General features: G+C 37.0%; 1 protein-coding gene across 1 annotated transcript in view; it reads left to right on the top strand.

Moving 5' to 3' along the window:
* LOC106569855 (mucin-17) overlaps positions 1-20,883 on the top strand; it is a 173,989-nt gene that overhangs the window by 22,907 nt on the left and 130,199 nt on the right. The window contains exons 10-54 of the mRNA XM_045694730.1: positions 55-203; positions 396-526; positions 619-680; positions 829-929; positions 1,105-1,192; positions 1,802-1,950; positions 2,143-2,273; positions 2,366-2,427; positions 2,576-2,676; positions 2,852-2,939; positions 3,549-3,697; positions 3,890-4,020; positions 4,113-4,174; positions 4,323-4,423; positions 4,600-4,687; positions 5,297-5,445; positions 5,638-5,768; positions 5,861-5,922; positions 6,071-6,171; positions 6,348-6,435; positions 7,045-7,193; positions 7,386-7,516; positions 7,609-7,670; positions 7,819-7,919; positions 8,096-8,183; positions 8,793-8,941; positions 9,128-9,258; positions 9,351-9,412; positions 9,561-9,661; positions 9,838-9,925; positions 10,535-10,683; positions 10,870-11,000; positions 11,093-11,154; positions 11,303-11,403; positions 11,580-11,667; positions 12,272-12,420; positions 12,613-12,743; positions 12,836-12,897; positions 13,046-13,146; positions 13,323-13,410; positions 14,015-14,163; positions 14,356-14,486; positions 14,577-14,638; positions 14,792-14,892; positions 15,068-15,155. Of these exons, the coding sequence (XP_045550686.1) occupies positions 55-203; positions 396-526; positions 619-680; positions 829-929; positions 1,105-1,192; positions 1,802-1,950; positions 2,143-2,273; positions 2,366-2,427; positions 2,576-2,676; positions 2,852-2,939; positions 3,549-3,697; positions 3,890-4,020; positions 4,113-4,174; positions 4,323-4,423; positions 4,600-4,687; positions 5,297-5,445; positions 5,638-5,768; positions 5,861-5,922; positions 6,071-6,171; positions 6,348-6,435; positions 7,045-7,193; positions 7,386-7,516; positions 7,609-7,670; positions 7,819-7,919; positions 8,096-8,183; positions 8,793-8,941; positions 9,128-9,258; positions 9,351-9,412; positions 9,561-9,661; positions 9,838-9,925; positions 10,535-10,683; positions 10,870-11,000; positions 11,093-11,154; positions 11,303-11,403; positions 11,580-11,667; positions 12,272-12,420; positions 12,613-12,743; positions 12,836-12,897; positions 13,046-13,146; positions 13,323-13,410; positions 14,015-14,163; positions 14,356-14,486; positions 14,577-14,638; positions 14,792-14,892; positions 15,068-15,155 (4,779 nt within the window). The remainder of the gene's footprint in view (positions 1-54; positions 204-395; positions 527-618; positions 681-828; positions 930-1,104; positions 1,193-1,801; positions 1,951-2,142; positions 2,274-2,365; positions 2,428-2,575; positions 2,677-2,851; positions 2,940-3,548; positions 3,698-3,889; positions 4,021-4,112; positions 4,175-4,322; positions 4,424-4,599; positions 4,688-5,296; positions 5,446-5,637; positions 5,769-5,860; positions 5,923-6,070; positions 6,172-6,347; positions 6,436-7,044; positions 7,194-7,385; positions 7,517-7,608; positions 7,671-7,818; positions 7,920-8,095; positions 8,184-8,792; positions 8,942-9,127; positions 9,259-9,350; positions 9,413-9,560; positions 9,662-9,837; positions 9,926-10,534; positions 10,684-10,869; positions 11,001-11,092; positions 11,155-11,302; positions 11,404-11,579; positions 11,668-12,271; positions 12,421-12,612; positions 12,744-12,835; positions 12,898-13,045; positions 13,147-13,322; positions 13,411-14,014; positions 14,164-14,355; positions 14,487-14,576; positions 14,639-14,791; positions 14,893-15,067; positions 15,156-20,883) is intronic.

Here is a 20,883-nt window from a genome sequence, read left to right as displayed (position 1 = left end):
ACACACATTTTCTGTAGGAAATGTAATTTTCCATGTATTATTATTTTCTCTTAGATTCGGCACAGTGGGGGTTTTTGTTGAACTGATATTCAAGGTCAAATCACCAGTCCCCACTGAGGATGATGTCCTTGGTGCCGTCAAGAAGCAACTGTCTCCTCAATTCCCGACCACTCAAACCACCTACCAGAATGCAACTTATATCAGTGAGTTCAACAAATTAGGCTTCGTGAAGACATTAATTTCCTGTCTATAAAATAATTTCTTAATAAGTAAACATGCAACTGCTCCTGCTATCTAAATACTTCTTGAATGTTTTTTAATGTTGTTGAAACTCCTAAATTGTAGCAGTTCAGTTGATTTGTTGCTATAGTGACAATGTTTTTGTGTGCTCACAGAACTTACAGATACTTCATTTGCCATCGTCCTTGGTTTCAAAATAACCAATGTAACCCAGGAGTCTCTAAGTAATAGACTCACACTCACCAATGAGACCGAAACCCAGATACAGGATTCAATTAACATACTAGTAAGATACTGTACTTCTATACATAAGATACATCCATGGTCATGTTCAGGTCATGATAGTAATTGACAACTTGATGTTTTGTCCCCTTTTAGCTCCATAAGGTTCTCAGTGAACCAGACGGCAACCAGTTTCAATTTCCCAGCGCCAACTTCATGTAAGTACAATGTCATAACCTTGAACCAACCCATCTTTCTCAACTGCACTCTTTAGAATTTCTGCAGATTTCATTTAGCTTGGTACAGCTAAACAGGATGAAGGGAACATGTTTAACTCTCACACAAAACCCATTTTTACATCCACAGTGACGATGGCACTGAAATCACAGCAAACGTGACGTATGTATACAAAGAGGAAGATGTCAACCAGCCTAGTAGTTTTCTACAGGAAGTCTTAAAAGTCTCAGGTATGCTGCTTTTGTTACCATACGGTTGTCATTTCTATGTTTTTTTATGACAGTGAGTTATCAAACACCATGTAATGTGTATAATACTCAATCTCGAAAACACTTATATATCTATGTTATGTGACATATTACAAGTTTATAATCCCTCTAAAATGTATTTTCATTTCTATTCTAGGTCTCCTGACCGCCACTGTTGCCCCAACAACAACTATCAGCAACACACCACTTCCTACCCTTTTGACTTCAGTGACATCAACAACTAGGTAAGCAAGATCATTTATTATAATGATTTCATACAATTGAATTAACACTTTGTCAATCAAGGAACCTTTGCAACAATGAACCATGTATATCCATGCTTGTGTCGTTAACTACTGATGTTTTTAATAAAAGCATCCAAAATGTCAACCTTTCTTTAGGAAAGCTCTTTGAGTACATCAATCGGTCAAAAGGCGCAATATAAATCCAATCCATTATTATTAATGTGCTTGCTGAAGGCAAGACCACTAGATTTAAGACATACTTTTTCAAATTATTTTAACATTTTCTAAACTTTCTAAACTAAAACAATTTAAATGAGTATAAATTAGCATATAATAACCCAGCAAAAATAATATTAACTCTTGAACCGTTCAAGCTAGAGAGACCGAACCAACTTTCATATGTTCAGGCTATCCTATCCTATCCTATCCATCAATCAATCTTTCCATCTACCTACTTTTTCCAATTATAACCAGTCACTACCATTACTACTGCAGTGACTGCCAATACTATGACTTATTTTACAACCATGAATACTTTAAGACAAGCTAGCAAGTACACACATTTTCTGTAGGAAATGTAATTTTCCATGTATTATTATTTTCTCTTAGATTCGGCACAGTGGGGGGTTTTGTTGAACTGATATTCAAGGTGAAAACACCAGTCCCCACTGAGGATGATGTCCTTGGTGCCGTCAAGAAGCAACTGTCTCCTCAATTCCCGACCACTCAAACCACCTACCAGAATGCAACTTATATCAGTGAGTTCAACAAATTAGGCTTCGTGAAGACATTAATTTCCTGTCTATAAAATAATTTCTTAATAAGTAAACATGCAACTGCTCCTGCTATCTAAATACTTCTTGAATGTTTTTTAATGTTGTTGAAACTCCTAAATTGTAGCAGTTCAGTTGATTTGTTGCTATAGTGACAATGTTTTTGTGTGCTCACAGAACTTACAGATACTTCATTTGCCATCGTCCTTGGTTTCAAAATAACCAATGTAACCCAGGAGTCTCTAAGTAATAGACTCACACTCACCAATGAGACCGAAACCCAGATACAGGATTCAATTAACATACTAGTAAGATACTGTACTTCTATACATAAGATACATCCATGGTCATGTTCAGGTCATGATAGTAATTGACAACTTGATGTTTTGTCCCCTTTTAGCTCCATAAGGTTCTCAGTGAACCAGACGGCAACCAGTTTCAATTTCCCAGCGCCAACTTCATGTAAGTACAATGTCATAACCTTGAACCAACCCATCTTTCTCAACTGCACTCTTTAGAATTTCTGCAGATTTCATTTAGCTTGGTACAGCTAAACAGGATGAAGGGAACATGTTTAACTCTCACACAAAACCCATTTTTACATCCACAGTGACGATGGCACTGAAATCACAGCAAACGTGACGTATGTATACAAAGAGGAAGATGTCAACCAGCCTAGTAGTTTTCTACAGGAAGTCTTAAAAGTCTCAGGTATGCTGCTTTTGTTACCATACGGTTGTCATTTCTATGTTTTTTTATGACAGTGAGTTATCAAACACCATGTAATGTGTATAATACTCAATCTCGAAAACACTTATATATCTATGTTATGTGACATATTACAAGTTTATAATCCCTCTAAAATGTATTTTCATTTCTATTCTAGGTCTCCTGACCGCCACTGTTGCCCCAACAACAACTATCAGCAACACACCACTTCCTACCCTTTTGACTTCAGTGACATCAACAACTAGGTAAGCAAGATCATTTATTATAATGATTTCATACAATTGAATTAACACTTTGTCAATCAAGGAACCTTTGCAACAATGAACCATGTATATCCATGCTTGTGTCGTTAACTACTGATGTTTTTAATAAAAGCATCCAAAATGTCAACCTTTCTTTAGGAAAGCTCTTTGAGTACATCAATCGGTCAAAAGGCGCAATATAAATCCAATCCATTATTATTAATGTACTTGCTGAAGGCAAGACCACTAGATTTAAGACATACTTTTTCAAATTATTTTAACATTTTCTAAACTTTCTAAACTAAAACAATTTAAATGAGTATAAATTAGCATATAATAACCCAGCAAAAATAATATTAACTCTTGAACCGTTCAAGCTAGAGAGACCGAACCAACTTTCATATGTTCAGGCTATCCTATCCTATCCTATCCATCAATCAATCTTTCCATCTACCTACTTTTTCCAATTATAACCAGTCACTACCATTACTACTGCAGTGACTGCCAATACTATGACTTATTTTACAACCATGAATACTTTAAGACAAGCTAGCAAGTACACACATTTTCTGTAGGAAATGTAATTTTCCATGTATTATTATTTTCTCTTAGATTCGGCACAGTGGGGGTTTTTGTTGAACTGATATTCAAGGTCAAATCACCAGTCCCCACTGAGGATGATGTCCTTGGTGCCGTCAAGAAGCAACTGTCTCCTCAATTCCCGACCACTCAAACCACCTACCAGAATGCAACTTATATCAGTGAGTTCAACAAATTAGGCTTCGTGAAGACATTAATTTCCTGTCTATAAAATAATTTCTTAATAAGTAAACATGCAACTGCTCCTGCTATCTAAATACTTCTTGAATGTTTTTTAATGTTGTTGAAACTCCTAAATTGTAGCAGTTCAGTTGATTTGTTGCTATAGTGACAATGTTTTTGTGTGCTCACAGAACTTACAGATACTTCATTTGCCATCGTCCTTGGTTTCAAAATAACCAATGTAACCCAGGAGTCTCTAAGTAATAGACTCACACTCACCAATGAGACCGAAACCCAGATACAGGATTCAATTAACATACTAGTAAGATACTGTACTTCTATACATAAGATACATCCATGGTCATGTTCAGGTCATGATAGTAATTGACAACTTGATGTTTTGTCCCCTTTTAGCTCCATAAGGTTCTCAGTGAACCAGACGGCAACCAGTTTCAATTTCCCAGCGCCAACTTCATGTAAGTACAATGTCATAACCTTGAACCAACCCATCTTTCTCAACTGCACTCTTTAGAATTTCTGCAGATTTCATTTAGCTTGGTACAGCTAAACAGGATGAAGGGAACATGTTTAACTCTCACACAAAACCCATTTTTACATCCACAGTGACGATGGCACTGAAATCACAGCAAACGTGACGTATGTATACAAAGAGGAAGATGTCAACCAGCCTAGTAGTTTTCTACAGGAAGTCTTAAAAGTCTCAGGTATGCTGCTTTTGTTACCATACGGTTGTCATTTCTATGTTTTTTTTATGACAGTGAGTTATCAAACACCATGTAATGTGTATAATACTCAATCTCGAAAACACTTATATATCTATGTTATGTGACATATTACAAGTTTATAATCCCTCTAAAATGTATTTTCATTTCTATTCTAGGTCTCCTGACCGCCACTGTTGCCCCAACAACAACTATCAGCAACACACCACTTCCTACCCTTTTGACTTCAGTGACATCAACAACTAGGTAAGCAAGATCATTTATTATAATGATTTCATACAATTGAATTAACACTTTGTCAATCAAGGAACCTTTGCAACAATGAACCATGTATATCCATGCTTGTGTCGTTAACTACTGATGTTTTTAATAAAAGCATCCAAAATGTCAACCTTTCTTTAGGAAAGCTCTTTGAGTACATCAATCGGTCAAAAGGCGCAATATAAATCCAATCCATTATTATTAATGTGCTTGCTGAAGGCAAGACCACTAGATTTAAGACATACTTTTTCAAATTATTTTAACATTTTCTAAACTTTCTAAACTAAAACAATTTAAATGAGTATAAATTAGCATATAATAACCCAGCAAAAATAATATTAACTCTTGAACCGTTCAAGCTAGAGAGACCGAACCAACTTTCATATGTTCAGGCTATCCTATCCTATCCTATCCATCAATCAATCTTTCCATCTACCTACTTTTTCCAATTATAACCAGTCACTACCATTACTACTGCAGTGACTGCCAATACTATGACTTATTTTACAACCATGAATACTTTAAGACAAGCTAGCAAGTACACACATTTTCTGTAGGAAATGTAATTTTCCATGTATTATTATTTTCTCTTAGATTCGGCACAGTGGGGGTTTTTGTTGAACTGATATTCAAGGTCAAATCACCAGTCCCCACTGAGGATGATGTCCTTGGTGCCGTCAAGAAGCAACTGTCTCCTCAATTCCCGACCACTCAAACCACCTACCAGAATGCAACTTATATCAGTGAGTTCAACAAATTAGGCTTCGTGAAGACATTAATTTCCTGTCTATAAAATAATTTCTTAATAAGTAAACATGCAACTGCTCCTGCTATCTAAATACTTCTTGAATGTTTTTTAATGTTGTTGAAACTCCTAAATTGTAGCAGTTCAGTTGATTTGTTGCTATAGTGACAATGTTTTTGTGTGCTCACAGAACTTACAGATACTTCATTTGCCATCGTCCTTGGTTTCAAAATAACCAATGTAACCCAGGAGTCTCTAAGTAATAGACTCACACTCACCAATGAGACCGAAACCCAGATACAGGATTCAATTAACATACTAGTAAGATACTGTACTTCTATACATAAGATACATCCATGGTCATGTTCAGGTCATGATAGTAATTGACAACTTGATGTTTTGTCCCCTTTTAGCTCCATAAGGTTCTCAGTGAACCAGACGGCAACCAGTTTCAATTTCCCAGCGCCAACTTCATGTAAGTACAATGTCATAACCTTGAACCAACCCATCTTTCTCAACTGCACTCTTTAGAATTTCTGCAGATTTCATTTAGCTTGGTACAGCTAAACAGGATGAAGGGAACATGTTTAACTCTCACACAAAACCCATTTTTACATCCACAGTGACGATGGCACTGAAATCACAGCAAACGTGACGTATGTATACAAAGAGGAAGATGTCAACCAGCCTAGTAGTTTTCTACAGGAAGTCTTAAAAGTCTCAGGTATGCTGCTTTTGTTACCATACGGTTGTCATTTCTATGTTTTTTTTATGACAGTGAGTTATCAAACACCATGTAATGTGTATAATACTCAATCTCGAAAACACTTATATATCTATGTTATGTGACATATTACAAGTTTATAATCCCTCTAAAATGTATTTTCATTTCTATTCTAGGTCTCCTGACCGCCACTGTTGCCCCAACAACAACTATCAGCAACACACCACTTCCTACCCTTTTGACTTCAGTGACATCAACAACTAGGTAAGCAAGATCATTTATTATAATGATTTCATACAATTGAATTAACACTTTGTCAATCAAGGAACCTTTGCAACAATGAACCATGTATATCCATGCTTGTGTCGTTAACTACTGATGTTTTTAATAAAAGCATCCAAAATGTCAACCTTTCTTTAGGAAAGCTCTTTGAGTACATCAATCGGTCAAAAGGCGCAATATAAATCCAATCCATTATTATTAATGTGCTTGCTGAAGGCAAGACCACTAGATTTAAGACATACTTTTTCAAATTATTTTAACATTTTCTAAACTTTCTAAACTAAAACAATTTAAATGAGTATAAATTAGCATATAATAACCCAGCAAAAATAATATTAACTCTTGAACCGTTCAAGCTAGAGAGACCGAACCAACTTTCATATATTCAGGCTATCCTATCCTATCCTATCCATCAATCAATCTTTCCATCTACCTACTTTTTCCAATTATAACCAGTCACTACCATTACTACTGCAGTGACTGCCAATACTATGACTTATTTTACAACCATGAATACTTTAAGACAAGCTAGCAAGTACACACATTTTCTGTAGGAAATGTAATTTTCCATGTATTATTATTTTCTCTTAGATTCGGCACAGTGGGGGTTTTTGTTGAACTGATATTCAAGGTCAAATCACCAGTCCCCACTGAGGATGATGTCCTTGGTGCCGTCAAGAAGCAACTGTCTCCTCAATTCCCGACCACTCAAACCACCTACCAGAATGCAACTTATATCAGTGAGTTCAACAAATTAGGCTTCGTGAAGACATTAATTTCCTGTCTATAAAATAATTTCTTAATAAGTAAACATGCAACTGCTCCTGCTATCTAAATACTTCTTGAATGTTTTTTAATGTTGTTGAAACTCCTAAATTGTAGCAGTTCAGTTGATTTGTTGCTATAGTGACAATGTTTTTGTGTGCTCACAGAACTTACAGATACTTCATTTGCCATCGTCCTTGGTTTCAAAATAACCAATGTAACCCAGGAGTCTCTAAGTAATAGACTCACACTCACCAATGAGACCGAAACCCAGATACAGGATTCAATTAACATACTAGTAAGATACTGTACTTCTATACATAAGATACATCCATGGTCATGTTCAGGTCATGATAGTAATTGACAACTTGATGTTTTGTCCCCTTTTAGCTCCATAAGGTTCTCAGTGAACCAGATGGCAAACAGTTTAAATTTCCCAACGCCAACTTCATGTAAGTACAATGTCATAACCTTGAACCAACCCATCTTTCTCAACTGCACTCTTTAGAATTTCTGCAGATTTCATTTAGCTTGGTACAGCTAAACAGGATGAAGGGAACATGTTTAACTCTCACACAAAACCCATTTTTACATCCACAGTGACGATGGCACTGAAATCACGGCAAACGTGACGTATGTATACAAAGAGGAAGATGTCAACCAGCCTAGTAGTTTTCTACAGGAAGTCTTAAAAGTCTCAGGTATGCTGCTTTTGTTACCATACGGTTGTCATTTCTATGTTTTTTTTATGACAGTGAGTTATCAAACACCATGTAATGTGTATAATACTCAATCTCGAAAACACTTATATATCTATGTTATGTGACATATTACAAGTTTATAATCCCTCTAAAATGTATTTTCATTTCTATTCTAGGTCTCCTGACCGCCACTGTTGCCCCAACAACAACTATCAGCAACACACCACTTCCTACCCTTTTGACTTCAGTGACATCAACAACTAGGTAAGCAAGATCATTTATTATAATTATTTCATACAATTGAATTAACACTTTGTCAATCAAGGAACCTTTGCAACAATGAACCATGTATATCCATGCTTGTGTCGTTAACTACTGATGTTTTTAATAAAAGCATCCAAAATGTCAACCTTTCTTTAGGAAAGCTCTTTGAGTACATCAATCGGTCAAAAGGCGCAATATAAATCCAATCCATTATTATTAATGTGCTTGCTGAAGGCAAGACCACTAGATTTAAGACATACTTTTTCAAATTATTTTAACATTTTCTAAACTTTCTAAACTAAAACAATTTAAATGAGTATAAATTAGCATATAATAACCCAGCAAAAATAATATTAACTCTTGAACCGTTCAAGCTAGAGAGACCGAACCAACTTTCATATGTTCAGGCTATCCTATCCTATCCTATCCATCAATCAATCTTTCCATCTACCTACTTTTTCCAATTATAACCAGTCACTACCATTACTACTGCAGTGACTGCCAATACTATGACTTATTTTACAACCATGAATACTTTAAGACAAGCTAGCAAGTACACACATTTTCTGTAGGAAATGTAATTTTCCATGTATTATTATTTTCTCTTAGATTCAGCACAGTGGGGGTTTTGGTTGAACTGATATTCAAGGTGAAAACACCAGTCCCCACTGAGGATGATGTCCTTGGTGCCGTCAAGAAGCAACTGTCTCCTCAATTCCCGACCACTCAAACCACCTACCAGAATGCAACTTATATCAGTGAGTTCAACAAATTAGGCTTCGTGAAGACATTAATTTCCTGTCTATAAAATAATTTCTTAATAAGTAAACATGCAACTGCTATCTAAATACTTCTTGAATGTTTTTTAATGTTGTTGAAACTCCTAAATTGTAGCAGTTCAGTTGATTTGTTGCTATAGTGACAATGTTTTTGTGTGCTCACAGAACTTACAGATACTTCATTTGCCATCGTCCTTGGTTTCAAAATAACCAATGTAACCCAGGAGTCTCTAAGTAATAGACTCACACTCACCAATGAGACCGAAACCCAGATACAGGATTCAATTAACATACTAGTAAGATACTGTACTTCTATACATAAGATACATCCATGGTCATGTTCAGGTCATGATAGTAATTGACAACTTGATGTTTTGTCCCCTTTTAGCTCCATAAGGTTCTCAGTGAACCAGATGGCAAACAGTTTAAATTTCCCAACGCCAACTTCATGTAAGTACAATGTCATAACCTTGAACCAACCCATCTTTCTCAACTGCACTCTTTAGAATTTCTGCAGATTTCATTTAGCTTGGTACAGCTAAACAGGATGAAGGGAACATGTTTAACTCTCACACAAAACCCATTTTTACATCCACAGTGACGATGGCACTGAAATCACGGCAAACGTGACGTATGTATACAAAGAGGAAGATGTCAACCAGCCTAGTAGTTTTCTACAGGAAGTCTTAAAAGTCTCAGGTATGCTGCTTTTGTTACCATACGGTTGTCATTTCTATGTTTTTTTTATGACAGTGAGTTATCAAACACCATGTAATGTGTATAATACTCAATCTCGAAAACACTTATATATCTATGTTATGTGACATATTACAAGTTTATAATCCCTCTAAAATGTATTTTCATTTCTATTCTAGGTCTCCTGACCGCCACTGTTGCCCCAACAACAACTATCAGCAACAAACCACTTCCTACCCTTTTGACTTCAGTGACATCAACAACTAGGTAAGCAAGATCATTTATTATAATTATTTCATACAATTGAATTAACACTTTGTCAATCAAGGAACCGTTGCAACAATGAACCATGTATATCCATGCTTGTGTCGTTAACTACTGATGTTTTTAATAAAAGCATCCAAAATGTCAACCTTTCTTTAGGAAAGCTCTTTGAGTACATCAATCGGTCAAAAGGCGCAATATAAATCCAATCCATTATTATTAATGTGCTTGCTGAAGGCAAGACCACTAGATTTAAGACATACTTTTTCAAATTATTTTAACATTTTCTAAACTTTCTAAACTAAAACAATTTAAATGAGTATAAATTAGCATATAATAACCCAGCAAAAATAATATTAACTCTTGAACCGTTCAAGCTAGAGAGACCGAACCAACTTTCATATGTTCAGGCTATCCTATCCTATCCTATCCATCAATCAATCTTTCCATCTACCTACTTTTTCCAATTATAACCAGTCACTACCATTACTACTGCAGTGACTGCCAATACTATGACTTATTTTACAACCATGAATACTTTAAGACAAGCTAGCAAGTACACACATTTTCTGTAGGAAATGTAATTTTCCATGTATTATTATTTTCTCTTAGATTCAGCACAGTGGGGGTTTTGGTTGAACTGATATTCAAGGTGAAAACACCAGTCCCCACTGAGGATGATGTCCTTGGTGCCGTCAAGAAGCAACTGTCTCCTCAATTCCCGACCACTCAAACCACCTACCAGAATGCAACTTATATCAGTGAGTTCAACAAATTAGGCTTCGTGAAGACATTAATTTCCTGTCTATAAAATAATTTCTTAATAAGTAAACATGCAACTGCTATCTAAATACTTCTTGAATGTTTTTTAATGTTGTTGAAACTCCTAAATTGTAGCAGTTCAGTTGATTTGTTGCTATAGTGACAATGTTTTTGTGTGCTCACAGAACTTACAGATACTTCATTTGCCATCGTCCTTGGTTTCAAAATAACCAATGTAACCCAGGAGTCTCTAAGTAATAGACTCACACTCACCAATGAGACCGAAACCCAGATACAGGATTCAATTAACATACTAGTAAGATACTGTACTTCTATACATAAGATACATCCATGGTCATGTTCAGGTCATGATAGTAATTGACAACTTGATGTTTTGTCCCCTTTTAGCTCCATAAGGTTCTCAGTGAACCAGATGGCAAACAGTTTAAATTTCCCAACGCCAACTTCATGTAAGTACAATGTCATAACCTTGAACCAACCCATCTTTCTCAACTGCACTCTTTAGAATTTCTGCAGATTTCATTTAGCTTGGTACAGCTAAACAGGATGAAGGGAACATGTTTAACTCTCACACAAAACCCATTTTTACATCCACAGTGACGATGGCACTGAAATCACGGCAAACGTGACGTATGTATACAAAGAGGAAGATGTCAACCAGCCTAGTAGTTTTCTACAGGAAGTCTTAAAAGTCTCAGGTATGCTGCTTTTGTTACCATACGGTTGTCATTTCTATGTTTTTTTTATGACAGTGAGTTATCAAACACCATGTAATGTGTATAATATTCAATCTCGAAAACACTTATATATCTATGTTATGTGACATATTACAAGTTTATAATCCCTCTAAAATGTATTTTCATTTCTATTCTAGGTCTCCTGACCGCCACTGTTGCCCCAACAACAACTATCAGCAACACACCACTTCCTACCCTTTTGACTTCAGTGACATCAACAACTAGGTAAGCAAGATCATTTATTATAATTATTTCATACAATTGAATTAACACTTTGTCAATCAAGGAACCTTTGCAACAATGAACCATGTATATCCATGCTTGTGTTGTTAACTACTGATGTTTTTAATAAAAGCATCCAAAATGTCAACCTTTCTTTAGGAAAGCTCATTGAGTACATCAATCGGTCAAAAGGCGCAATATAAATCCAATCCATTATTATTAATGTGCTTGCTGAAGGCAAGACCACTAGATTTAAGACATACTTTTTCAAATTATTTTAACATTTTCTAAACTTTCTAAACTAAAACAATTTAAATGAGTATAAATTAGCATATAATAAGCCAGCAAAAATAATATTAACTCTTGAACCGTTCAAGCTAGAGAGACCGAACCAACTTTCATATGTTCAGGCTATCCTATCCTATCCATCAATCAATCTTTCCATCTACCTACTTTTTCCAATTATAACCAGTCACTACCATTACTACTGCAGTGACTGCCAATACTATGACTTATTTTACAACCATGAATACTTTAAGACAAGCTAGAAAGTACACACATTTTCTGTAGGAAATGTAATTTTCCATGTATTATTATTTTCTCCTAGATTCGGCACAGTGGGGGTTTTGGTTGAACTGATATTCAAGGTCAAATCACCAGTCCCCACTGAGGATGATGTCCTTGGTGCCGTCAAGAAGCAACTGTCTCCTCAATTCCCGACCACTCAAACCACCTACCAGAATGCAACTTATATCAGTGAGTTCAACAAATTAGGCTTCGTGAAGACATTAATTTCCTGTCTATAAAATCATTTCTTAATAAGTAAACATGCAACTGCTCCTGCTATCTAAATACTTCTTGAATGTTTTTTAATGTTGTTGAAACTCCCAAATTGTAGCAGTTCAGTTGATTTGTTGCTATAGTGACAATGTTTTTGTGTGCTCACAGAACTTACAGATACTTCATTTGCCATCGTCCTTGGTTTCAAAATAACCAATGTAACCCAGGAGTCTCTAAGTAATAGACTCACACTCACCAATGAGACCGAAACCCAGATACAGGATTCAATTAACATACTAGTAAGATACTGTACTTCTATACATAAGATACATCCATGGTCATGTTCAGGTCATGATAGTAATTGACAACTTGATGTTTTGTCCCCTTTTAGCTCCATAAGGTTCTCAGTGAACCAGATGGCAAACAGTTTAAATTTCCCAACGCCAACTTCATGTAAGTACAATGTCATAACCTTGAACCAACCCATCTTTCTCAACTGCACTCTTTAGAATTTCTGCAGATTTCATTTAGCTTGGTACAGCTAAACAGGATGAAGGGAACATGTTTAACTCTCACACAAAACCCATTTTTACATCCACAGTGACGATGGCACTGAAATCACGGCAAACGTGACGTATGTATACAAAGAGGAAGATGTCAACCAGCCTAGTAGTTTTCTACAGGAAGTCTTAAAAGTCTCAGGTATGCTGCTTTTGTTACCATACGGTTGTCATTTCTATGTTTTTTTTATGACAGTGAGTTATCAAACACCATGTAATGTGTATAATACTCAATCTCGAAAACACTTATATATCTATGTTATGTGACATATTACAAGTTTATAATCCCTCTAAAATGTATTTTCATTTCTATTCTAGGTCTCCTGACCGCCACTGTTGCCCCAACAACAACTATCAGCAACACACCACTTCCTACCCTTTTGACTTCAGTGACATCAACAACTAGGTAAGCAAGATCATTTATTATAATGATTTCATACAATTGAATTAACACTTTGTCAATCAAGGAACCTTTGCAACAATGAACCATGTATATCCATGCTTGTGTCGTTAACTACTGATGTTTTTAATAAAAGCATCCAAAATGTCAACCTTTCTTTAGGAAAGCTCTTTGAGTACATCAATCGGTCAAAAGGCGCAATATAAATCCAATCCATTATTATTAATGTGCTTGCTGAAGGCAAGACCACTAGATTTAAGACATACTTTTTCAAATTATTTTAACATTTTCTAAACTTTCTAAACTAAAACAATTTAAATTAGTATAAATTAGCATATAATAACCCAGCAAAAATAATATTAACTCTTGAACCGTTCAAGCTAGAGAGACCGAACCAACTTTCATATGTTCAGGCTATCCTATCCTATCCATCAATCAATCTTTCCATCTACCTACTTTTTCCAATTATAACCAGTCACTACCATTACTACTGCAGTGACTGCCAATACTATGACTTATTTTACAACCATGAATACTTTAAGACAAGCTAGAAAGTACACACATTTTCTGTAGGAAATGTAATTTTCCATGTATTATTATTTTCTCTTAGATTTGGCACAGCCGTGGTTTTTGTTGAACTGATATTCCAGCTCAAAACACCAGTCCCCACTGAGGATGCTGTCCTTGGTGCCGTCAAGCAGCAATTGTCTCTTCAATCCAAGACCACTCAAACCACCTTCCATAATGCAACTTATATCAGTGAGTTTAAGAAATTAGGCTTCATGAACACATTTATCTCCACTCTATAACATAATTTTTTAATAAGTACACATTCAACTGCTCCTGCAATCTAAATACTTCTTGAATGTTTTTTAATGTTGTTGAATCTCCTAAATTGTAGCAGTTCATTTGATCTGTTGCTATAGTGACCTTCTTTTTGTGTGCTCACAGAACTTACTGATACTTCATTTGCCATCAACCTTGGTTTCAAAATAACCAATGTAACCCTGGAGTCTCTAAGTAATAGACTCACATTCACCAATGAGACCTACATCCAGATACAGCTTTCAATTAACACACTAGTAAGATACTGTACTTGTATACCTAAGATACATCCATGGTCATGTTCAGGTCACGATAGTAATTGACAACTTGATGTTTTCCCCTTTTAGCTTCGTGAACTTCTCAGTGAACCAGACGGCAAACAGTTTCAATTTCCCAACGCCGACTTCATGTAAGTACAACGTCATAACCTTGAACCAACCCATCTTTCTCAACTGCACTCTTTAGAATTTCTGAAGATTTCATTTAGCTGCTGCTTGTACAGTTAAACAGGAAGAAGGGACCATATTTAACTCTCACACATAATCCATTTTTACATTCACAGTGCTTATGGCACTGAAATCAGGGCAAACGTGACGTATGTATACAAGGAGGAAGATGTCAGCCACCCTAGTGGTTTTCTACAGGATGTCTTAAAAGTCTCAGGTATGCTGCTTTTGTTACCATACGGTTGTCATTTCTATGTTTTTTTATGACAGTGAGTTATCAAACACCATGTAATGTGTATAATACTCAATCTCGAAAACACTTATATATCTATGTTATGTGACATATTACAAGTTTATAATCCCTCTAAAATGTATTTTCATTTCTATTCTAGGTCTCCTGACCGCCACTGTTGCCCCAACAACAACTATCAGCAACACACCACTTCCTACCCTTTTGACTTCAGTGACATCAACAACTAGGTAAGCAAGATCATTTATTATAATGATTTCATACAATTGAATTAACACTTTGTCAATCAAGGAACCTTTGCAACAATGAACCATGTATATCCATGCTTGTGTCGTTAACTACTGATGTTTTTAATAAAAGCATCCAAAATGTCAACCTTTCTTTAGGAAAGCTCTTTGAGTACATCAATCGGTCAAAAGGCGCAATATAAATCCAATCCATTATTATTAATGTGCTTGCTGAAGGCAAGACCACTAGATTTAAGACATACTTTTTCAAATTATTTTAACATTTTCTAAACTTTCTAAACTAAAACAATTTAAATGAGTATAAATTAGCATATAATAACCCAGCAAAAATAATATTAACTCTTGAACCGTTCAAGCTAGAGAGACCGAACCAACTTTCATATGTTCAGGCTATCCTATCCTATCCTATCCATCAATCAATCTTTCCATCTACCTACTTTTTCCAATTATAACCAGTCACTACCATTACTACTGCAGTGACTGCCAATACTATGACTTATTTTACAACCATGAATACTTTAAGACAAGCTAGAAAGTACACACATTTTCTGTAGGAAATGTAATTTTCCATGTATTATTATTTCCTCTTAGATTTGGCACAGCCGTGGTTTTTGTTGAACTGATATTCCAGCTCAAAACACCAGTCCCCACTGAGGATGCTGTCCTTGGTGCCGTCAAGCAGCAATTGTCTCTTCAATCCAAGACCACTCAAACCACCTTCCATAATGCAACTTATATCAGTGAGTTTAAGAAATTAGGCTTCATGAACACATTTATCTCCACTCTATAACATAATTTTTTAATAAGTACACATTCAACTGCTCCTGCAATCTAAATACTTCTTGAATGTTTTTTAATGTTGTTGAATCTCCTAAATTGTAGCAGTTCATTTGATCTGTTGCTATAGTGACCTTCTTTTTGTGTGCTCACAGAACTTACTGATACTTCATTTGCCATCAACCTTGGTTTCAAAATAACCAATGTAACCCTGGAGTCTCTAAGTAATAGACTCACATTCACCAATGAGACCTACATCCAGATACAGCTTTCAATTAACACACTAGTAAGATACTGTACTTGTATACCTAAGATACATCCATGGTCATGTTCAGGTCACGATAGTAATTGACAACTTGATGTTTTCCCCTTTTAGCTTCGTGAACTTCTCAGTGAACCAGACGGCAAACAGTTTCAATTTCCCAACGCCGACTTCATGTAAGTACAACGTCATAACCTTGAACCAACCCATCTTTCTCAACTGCACTCTTTAGAATTTCTGAAGATTTCATTTAGCTGCTGCTTGTACAGTTAAACAGGAAGAAGGGACCATATTTAACTCTCACACATAATCCATTTTTACATTCACAGTGCTTATGGCACTGAAATCAGGGCAAACGTGACGTATGTATACAAGGAGGAAGATGTCAGCCACCCTAGTGGTTTTCTACAGGATGTCTTAAAAGTCTCAGGTATGCTGCTTTTGTTACCATACGGTTGTCATTTCTATGTTTTTTTTATGACAGTGAGTTATCAAACACCATGTAATGTGAAAAATACTCAATTCCGAAAACACTTTTATATCTATGTTATGACATTTTACAAGTTTATAATCCCTCTAAAATGTTATTTTATTAATATTCTAGGTCTTCTGACCACCACTGTTGCCCCAACAACACCTACCAGCACCACACCACTTCCTACCCTTTTGCTGACTACTCCTTTCAATACCACAAGTGTTGGAGGTTTTCCTGGCTGGGCTTTGGCCATTATCATTCCTTGTGGCATCGCTATCATTCTGGTACCCCTGTGGATCCTGCTATGTGTACGTATAGGCCTGTGTTCACATGTATACTATGAAAATAGTTTACATAGTATTTCATCAAATAAGCTGTTTATTTTCTGCAATGATATTTTAGCATGTGAATCATGTTTCCCCATCTTTCTTTTGCAGTGTATGCTATGTGGCTGCTGTGCAGCTGTACGGAGACGCTGGCACAGACGCAGATCTTACAATGTACAGTACACCACCAGAAACGGACTCTTCTGAGGTGACAACACTAACATCAGTGGGCAACTGTCATCACAAGAACAGCCAATTATCTATCTATATCTGCTAATCAAGAGACTTCATTGGGTGCTTGCATCTATTTTTTTTATCATGATAAGAAAATTCATAATGGGCTTAATAATCCGCAAGTTTTTTGCACATTGTACAATTTTTTATATTATACATCTGATTGTTAATCAAAGTTACAGCTGAGCTGAACAGTATGTATGTTTATGTATTTATTAGCTATGTACTTTATGTGGTTTCAAGCTGTGCTGTCCACTGACTAAAGCGGTTATCAGTTATTTATTGAATGTATAATAAGGTAGATTAAAATATTTATTTGAGTTTTGTTATTTCCTCTCTTGATTAACTATTAACTAACTTATTTTCAACTGCAATACAGTACTTGTTTCTTCATCACACAGTTTGACAAATGTAATAAAGGCTTTGCAAATCAGTATTAAGTAAACATTTTATGAATTGGTTTGACTCATGAGGGTGATTACAGCCAGCACATCTAAACATCAAAGGAAGTCAAGATTGTCCGACCTGGCACCTTACGCTCAGAAATATCTAACACAATTTAATATCTACAGTACCAGTCAAAAGTTTGGACACACAAACTCATTCAAGGGTTTTTCTTTCTTTTTACTATTTTCTACATTGTAGAATAATAGTGAAGATACCACAACTATGAAATAACACATATGAAATCATGTAGTAACCAAAAAAGTGTTCAAATAAAAATATATTTTAGATTCTTCAAAGTAGCCACCCTTTGCCTTGATGGCAGCTTTGCACACTCTTGGCATTCTCTCAACCAGCTTCACCTGGAATGGTTTTCCAACAGTCTTGAAGTAGTTCCCACATATGCTGAGCACTTGTTGGCTGCTTTTCCTTCACTCTGTGGTCCAACTCATCCTAACCATCTCTATTGGGTTGAGGTCGGGTGATTGCGGAGGCTAGGTCATCTGATTTAGCACTCCAAATAGCCGTTACACAGCCTGGAGGAATGTTGGGTCATTGTCCTGTTAAAAAATAAATAATAGTCACACTAAGCGCAAACCAGATGGGATGGCGTATCGCTGCAGAATGCTGTGGTAGCCATGCTGCTTAAGTGTGCCTTGAATTCTAAATAAATCTCAGACAGTGTCACCAGCAAAGCACCCCCACACCATCACACCTCCTCCAAGTTTCTTCTTCTTATTGGTGTCCTTTAGTAGTGGTTTCTTTGCAGCAATTCGACCATGAAGGCCTGATTCATGCAGTCATCTCTGAACAGTTGATGTTGAGATGTGTCTGTTACTTGAACTCTGTAAAGTATTTATTTGGGCTGCAATCTGAGGTGCAGTTAACTCTAACAAACATATCCTCTGCAGCAGAGGTAACTCTGGGTCTTCATCTCCTGTGGCAGTCCTCATGAGAGCCAGTTTCATCATAGCGCTTGATGGTTTTTGCGACTGCACTTGAAGAAACTTTCAAAGTTCTTGACATTTTCCGAATTGACTGACCTTCATGTCTTAAATGACTGTTGGACTGTTGTTTCTCTTTGCTTATTTGAGCTGTTCTTACCATAATATAGACTTGGTATTTGACCAAATATGGCTATCTTCTGTATACCACCCCTACCTTGTCACAACACATCTGATTGGCTCAAACGCATTAAGAAGGAAAGAGGATTTCATTCACTTGCTATCTGGCACTGTAAACAAACGCATGCCTTACAGCGAGGATAGCTGTGCTGCAAGCCCAGCTTCAGACGCAATCGTTAGGCAATGGCAATTTCAGTGTAGGAAAGGATGAAACAGCGTCTGTGCCACCAGTAAGTACAGATAGTAACGTTAGTATAAACCCCCTCGCACGGTCCCCGCAGCCGGACAACTTTATCATGGCTTCTGGAGGGAAACGCTGTAGGAATGCTCAACTGGTGTCGCTTATTCAGCCGACAGAAACTTTCAATCGGTTCTCCCCATTAAGCAAGTCGGAGTCAGAGGCCGAGACTTCTCTGGTCTCTACTCCTCCTGTTATGGGGTCTGAGACGCCGAAGCCTCCCACCATTAGCTCTGACAAATTGAAAACCCTAGTCATTGGCGACTCCATTACCCGCAGTATTAGACTTAAAACGAATCATCCAGCGATCATACACTGTTTACCAGGGGGCAGGGCTACCGACGTTAAGACTAATCTAAAGACAGTGCTGGCTAAAGCTAAAACTGGCGAGTATAGAGATATTGTTATCCACGTCGGCACCAACGATGTTAGGATGAAACAGTCAGAGGTCACCAAGCGCAACATACCTTCAGCGTGTAAATCAGCTAGAAAGATGTGTCGGCATCGATTAATTGTCTCTGGCCCCCTCCCAGTTAGGGGGAGTGATGAGCTCTATAGCAGAGTCTCACAACTCAATCGCTGGTTGAAAACTGTTTTCTGCCCCTCCCAAAAGATAGAATTTGTAGATAATTTGCCCTCTTTCTGGGACTCACCCACAAACAGGACCAAGCCTGGCCTGTTGAGGAGTGACGGACTCCATCCTAGCTGGAGGGGTGCTCTCATCTTATCTACGAACATAGACAGAGCTCTAACTCCTCTAGCTCCACAATGAAATAGGGTGCAGGCCAGGCAGCAGGCTGTTAGCCAGCCTGCCAGCTTAGTGGAGTCTGCCACTAGCACAGCCAGTGTAGTCAGCTCAGCTATCCCCATTGAGACCGTGTCTGTGCCCCGACCTAGGTTGGGCAAAATTAAAGATGGCGGTGTTCGCCTTAGCAATCTCACTAGTTTAAAGACCTCCTCCATCCCTGCCATTATTGACAGAGATTGTGATACCTCACATCTCAAAATAAGGCTACGTAATGTTAGATCCCTCACTTCAAAGGCAGTTATAGTCAATGAACTAATCACTGATCATAATCTTGATGTGATTGGCCTGACTGAAACATGGCTTAAGCCTGATGAATTTACTCTGTTAAATGAGGCCTCACCCCCTGGTTACACTAGTGACCATATCCCCCGCGCATCCCGCAAAGGCGGAGGTGTTGCTAACATTTACGATAGCAAATGTCAATTTACAAAAAAACCCAACAACAACGACGTTTTCGTCTTTTGAGCTTCTAGTCATGAAATCTATGCAGCCTACTCAATCACTTTTTATAGCTACTGTTTACAGGCCTCCTGGGCCATATGCAGCGTTCCTCACTGAGTTCCCTGAATTCCTATCGGACCTTGTAGTCATCGCGGATAATATTCTAATTTTTGGTGACTTTAATATTCACATGGAAAAGTCCACAGACCCACTCCAAAAGGCTAACGGAGCCATCATCGACTCAGTGGGTTTTGTCCAACATGTCTGGACCTACTCACTGCCACAGTCATACTCTGGACCTAGTTTTGTCCCATGGAATAAATGTTGTGGATCTTAATGTTTTTCCTCATAATCCTGGACTATCGGACCACCATTTTATTACGTTTGCAATCGCAACAAATAATCTGCTCAGACCCCAACCAAGGAGCATTAAAAGTCGTGCTATAAATTCTCAGACAACCCAAAGATTCCTTGATGCCCTTCCAGACACCCTCTGCCTGCCCAAGGACGTCAGAGGACAAAAATCAGTTAACCACCTAACTGAGGAACTCAATTTAACCTTGCGCAATACCCTAGATGCA

Source organism: Salmo salar, chromosome ssa14, assembly GCF_905237065.1.
Source record: "Salmo salar chromosome ssa14, Ssal_v3.1, whole genome shotgun sequence".
Lineage (NCBI taxonomy): Eukaryota > Metazoa > Chordata > Actinopteri > Salmoniformes > Salmonidae > Salmo > Salmo salar.
This window is presented reverse-complemented; position numbering and strand designations above follow the sequence as displayed.